Raw genomic sequence first — 5105 nt, 5'->3', positions numbered from 1 at the left:
GAAGAACCCGGCGTACATCCCACGCAAAGGGCTCTTCTTTGAGCACGACCTCCGAGGGCAGACGCAGGAGGAGGAGGTCAGGTATGTGAGCATCCCCCACGTGTCTGCCCCTCTCTGAGGGAGCGAGGCCAACCCCCAGGCTGGCGTTTGGCAGCCACGGCTCCTTGCTTTCGTGTGAAGCGCTGGGAAGGTTTGTGCTTCGGCTGCCTGCTTGCAGCGTCCTGCCAGCCCGTCTTAGCTCTTTGTTTTGAAGGAGAGACTGAGGGCGGTGCAAAAAAACCCACAAGGAAAGCCTCTTGGCAACAAGCAGTGATCCTCCTTGCTGCTTTTCAGAAATAGCAGTGGGAAACCAGCAGCTGCTGGGCAGGAAGAGTGGGAGGTAGAAGAGATGCTGTCTCCTGCGCACCCTTCCCTGAAACTGCTCGGTCTCGGTTGAACCTGCCACATCTCCTTGGCTTTGTAATAACCTCTTGGTCCCCCCTGTGTGGCTGTTCCAGGCCCAAGGGTCGTCAGCGGAAGCTATGGAAGGATGAGGGCCGCTGGGAGCACGACAAATTCCGGGAGGACGAGCAGGCCCCCAAGACCAGGCAGGAGCTGATCGCGCTCTATGGCTACGACATCCGGTCGGCTCACAACCCCGATGACATCAAGCCGAGGAGGATGCGCAAACCAAGGTGAGCAGCAAAGGCAAACCAAGGCTTGGCTTGTCCTGGAGGGAGATGGGTCTAGAGCCCCAAAGAGGGGAAAAAAGAGCCCCAAAGCCCCAGTGTTGACTTTGGCCCCAGCATGGGACCTTGGTCCTGGGATTTCTGGATGCTGCATCCCAGAGAGGGCTTCCCTGGCACAGCAGCCGCTCTCACCCAGGGCTTTCTTTCCAGTCCTCTCTACTCTTTTTCTCCCTCAGGTTTGGGAGTCCTCCTCAGCGAGACCCAAACTGGTCCAACGAGAGGCCAAGCAAGCCCCCGAGGCACCAAGGAGCAGACAGCACCTCAGCTTCCCCACGAACCTTCACCAACAGAAGCTCTGCAGGCACGGGGAGGATGCCCCCGCCAAGGAACTACCCAAGAATGGGTGGATACAAAGAGACGCGTCCGAGCTACCGAGCTTCGGAGACAAGCGTCCAGCACCCGTCTCGAAACGGTGAGCAGGCGAAGCAGGAGAGCAGCTACCGAGCGAAGCGTGCAGAGCAAACCCCACCGCGAGACAAGTCGCCCGAGATGGAAGCGGCCCATGTCCACAGCAGCCCTGCGAAGGAGGAGCTGGCTTTGGAGAACCAAGCCACAGCGGCCGATGCTGCGCAGCCGCCGCCAGATCGACCAGTGGAGAAGAAGTCTTATTCCCGGGCAAGAAGGACCAGAATCAAGGCTGGGGATGCGGGGAAGCTGGCGGATGAAGTGCCCACTTTGGAGGGGCTGGCTCCCGTGCCTCCAAAACCTGTGGAAGCCGAGATGTCCCCCCCACCAACCAAGAGCAGTAACTGGGAGTCGCAGGTAGAATCCAGCTTGGATGGACTGGAGCAAGAGATGACCCAGATGAATCTGACGGAGCAGAACTGGACCCCAGGGCAGTCGCAGTTCATGCAGCCCCGGGAGCTGAGGGGTAAGTGGGTGCAGTCTGTTTGTTGTCCAGCGCAGCCCCAGCCAAATGCAGTTTGTGTGGTTGGTCAGAGCCGAGTTGTTTCTGCCTTGGTCCAGTATCAGCGCAGGTCTGTGATGGGGATGCTGCTGTGGAGATGGTTAGAGAGGACAGGACAGAAGAGAGAAAGGGCAAATTTAACATTCTGGTGTAGGTTCACAGAATCGCAGACTCACAGAACGTTAGGGATTGGAAGGGACCTCGAAGCTCATCCAGTCCAATCCCCCTGCCGGAGCAGGAACACCCAGATGAGGTTACACAGGAAGGCGTCCAGGCGGGTTTTGAATGTCTGCAGAGAAGGAGACTCCACAACCTCTCTGGGCAGCCTGGGCCAGGGCTCTGTCACCCTCACTGAGAAGAAGTTTCTTCTCCAATTTAAGTGGAACCTCCTGTGTTCCAGCTTGTGTCCGTTAATTGATTTAGGGCTGGGAAGGACATAAAACTCGATTCTTCCCCTCTCCCTGCCCTGTTTTGTGTTGAGAACGGGAGGTTTGGTGAAGCTGAGGGCCTGTGTGGCACAGGCAGCAGGGACTTTGTGCGGGGTGCGTCACGGTGCGCCCCACTGCTGCAGCAGCGGCAGAGTTCGGCAGATAAGGAGTGCTGTGCTCTGCTGCCTGGTGAGGATGATGAATGACCGGGCTCCTGGGATGCTGATTGGCAACAGGAGGGAACTTTCCTCTGTTTACCACCTTATTTCCTACATTTGAGGTTTGGTTGGCACTGGCCAAGGCCTCACTGGGATTGGCAAATGCATGGTAGGAGGAGGCTGCTCTGTTCCAGCAGCTGAGGCTGAGAAGGGCACGAGGCAGAGTTACCCCATGCGAGCCAAGGACTGAGCTCTAATTGAGTGTCTGTGCAGAGGTCGTTCAGGTATAATTATCTCTTGGCAGAATTAGAGTCTTTTCTGGGGAGCGTTTGAGCCCTTCCTGAGGGAGATAAAACTGGAGCAAGGAGAAGCAGGCAACTCGCTGCTTTCATAAGCATCTCTTGAGGTTTCGGTCAGGAAACCGTAGGGCATCGTGTGCTGATGTGACGGGTAAAGTCTGTGTGAGCAGACCTTGATCTGGCTGCAGAGGCTTTAAACGTGCGTGTGGAAAGAGGGTTCACAAGTGCTGTGATTGCAGCTGAGGTGGTGTACTCTTACTGCTTAAAAATAAAGCATCCTAACAAATATACTGTGAAGCAGCTCTGGACTGCGGGTAGGAGGCCACTTTCTGTCCTATTTCTGTCATGTTACTCTGCTGTCCCTTTGTTTCTTCCTGGCACAGAAGGTAGGAGGTAACTGTGGGAGGCACTGGGCTGAGGCAGCCGTTGGGCCATGCTGTGCACACAGCGTCTGTGCCCGTGTGGATATCTGCAGTAGCAGTCATCTGCGGGCTCTTGCAGTGTTTATTTTGTCTGTTTTCGCTCTCCTGGAAGCGGCCGTGATCAGTTTGACGCTGCGGTTTTTAAATGTGGATGATTGTACGGTGCCACAACAGCTTCTAATTTGTACTGAAACACTGAAAATTGTCACCTAAGACATGGGGTTGTTAGAAAAGGTTTCTCATCACGAAAGCAAGAGCTGTGCCTATTTGTAGTGCAGTTGTCCCCGGGCTGTGGCACTCATGTGGCCGGCGACCGGGTGTGGTGGCTCCTTCCTGGGAACAAATGCAGACCATAATAACCAGTTTGTGTCTTCCTCAGGTATTCCCAACCATATGCACGTGGGAACTGGGCCACCGCCGCAGTTTAACAGGATGGAGGAAATGGTAAGGCTTGTTGTGTGGAGCGTGACTCCGGCTTTGAGGTGCGCGGAAGCCCAGCCTTTATTTGTTTCTGGGTTGTAGTAATTAGAGGCCGCCCGCGACGCCTCAGCCTTTCCCTTTGCTGGGTGTTGGTAGTTGTTCCTGTGTGACCCAGGGGTGGCGGGGTGGTGTTTTGGGGTTCCCTCACTGGAGGGGGGGCTCCTGCTCCTCACGCTGACCCTCCCGATGCCTTTGGGCTCTTCCAGGCGGTGCAGGGGGGTCGCGTGAAGCGCTACTCATCACAACGACAGAGACCCCCGGTGCCAGAGCCTGCACCCCCCATGCACATCAGCATCATGGAAGGGCACTACTACGACCCACGTGAGTGTTTCCTCTCGCTCCCCAGGCTCCACGTGTGCTTGGAGGAGGGGTCCTTGCTCCTGTTAGGGTTGGGAAGATGGGGGCTTTGTTGTCCCTTTCCTTTGTAAATGACATGGCTGCGTGGTTTCCTGCAGTAACTGCTGCTGCTCAGAGCCCCTGGTCGGTGTTTGAACCCACTGAAATACAACCGGTGTTACCGCCTCTTCGTAAGAACGAGGATTTAAAATTAACTTGGAATCGGAGCAATGTCAATGACATTTAAGAGAAGGGACAATTAGAGAGCAAGAGGATGGATCAGGAATTCAGTCCAGCACTCAAAGTGTTGGAGGAGAAATTCCCTGAGCATTCTCCTGCTGTGTAGAGGGAGTGGGAGGTTTTTCTGCTGGGAGCGAGTAGCATCTGTGAGCCTGGTAGACTGCGTGTGCTGTCGGGAACGGAGCTTGCAGCACTGCATTCATGTCCTGCAGCCATAGCTGGGGTGTGCATGTGATTGCTGCAGAGAAATAAAATTCAGTGGAGCTTTTCCTGACCAACTGTTGTGTGTTGCAGTACAATTCCAGGGACCAATCTACACCCACAGTGAGAACCCGGCCCCGCTGCCACCCCAAGGGATGATTGTGCAGCCAGAAATGCACCTCCCTCATCCAGGTGAGGAACATCTCCCCAGTGGGGCACGGGGCAGCTGCTGCCAGTGTTGCTGAGCTGGGGAGGAATCGCTCTGGTTTCACGTGGCCTCTGTCACTGGGAGAATCCATTTTCCCCGTTTCTACAACATGGAAGGGTCCTGCTTCCCTTGTGCAGTGAGGCTGGGTCACTGTTAATTTTAAGGAGCAGATTACAGCCGTTTCTGGCCCTTGCAGCCAGCGCAGGGCTGAGATGCTGTGAGTGTTTTGTCAAGCTCTGGCTGGATGTGCTGGCTCTGTGCAGCCCTCCTGGCTGAGCGCTTCCTCTCGGTGGGGCGTTGAGCTCTGCCAGCTGCTGGGCTGGGCTGCTGCTTCAGTCCCTGCCGCTCGCGGGTCAGAAAGGAAAAGCAGAAATGGGAGCTGTTGAATTGGCATGTTCTCTGCTTGCCCACAAGAACCGTTTCCTGAAGTGGATGTGCTGACCGGGAACAGGGCTGTGTCCGGTTCCAGTGAATTGGGACCCCAGGGTGCTCTGCTGTGCTGAGAAACGCTTCCCGTTTCCCTCCCCAGCGCAGGAGCTGCGGTCTCGTGGCCTCTCAGCTTCTTCCTGCCGCAGGGGGAAGGCGCAGCCGTGTCCCTCCTCGGGACACCCTGGCTTTACACACAACATCACCTGCAGCTTGTTTTTGTCTCTTCACAGGTTTACATCCCCACCAGACGCCAGCCCCCATGGCAAACC

The 5105-nt window shown here is 56.0% G+C and overlaps 1 protein-coding gene across 1 annotated transcript in view; it reads left to right on the top strand.

Annotated features, from left to right (window-relative positions):
- Window positions 1–5105, top strand: part of CASC3 (cancer susceptibility candidate 3) — a gene marked incomplete at its 5' end in the record, with an annotated part of 9550 nt that overhangs the window by 2201 nt on the left and 2244 nt on the right. Inside the window, 7 exon segments of the mRNA XM_010184337.1 lie at window positions 1–81; window positions 498–674; window positions 905–1599; window positions 3322–3386; window positions 3629–3743; window positions 4293–4391; window positions 5067–5105. The exon segment at window positions 1–81 is cut by the window's left edge and continues 8 nt beyond it; the exon segment at window positions 5067–5105 is cut by the window's right edge and continues 170 nt beyond it. Of these exon segments, the coding sequence (XP_010182639.1) occupies window positions 1–81; window positions 498–674; window positions 905–1599; window positions 3322–3386; window positions 3629–3743; window positions 4293–4391; window positions 5067–5105 (1271 nt within the window).

The sequence above is a fragment of the Mesitornis unicolor genome, unplaced genomic scaffold (genome assembly GCF_000695765.1).
Source record: "Mesitornis unicolor isolate BGI_N332 unplaced genomic scaffold, ASM69576v1 scaffold32655, whole genome shotgun sequence".
Lineage (NCBI taxonomy): Eukaryota > Metazoa > Chordata > Aves > Mesitornithiformes > Mesitornithidae > Mesitornis > Mesitornis unicolor.
This window is presented reverse-complemented; position numbering and strand designations above follow the sequence as displayed.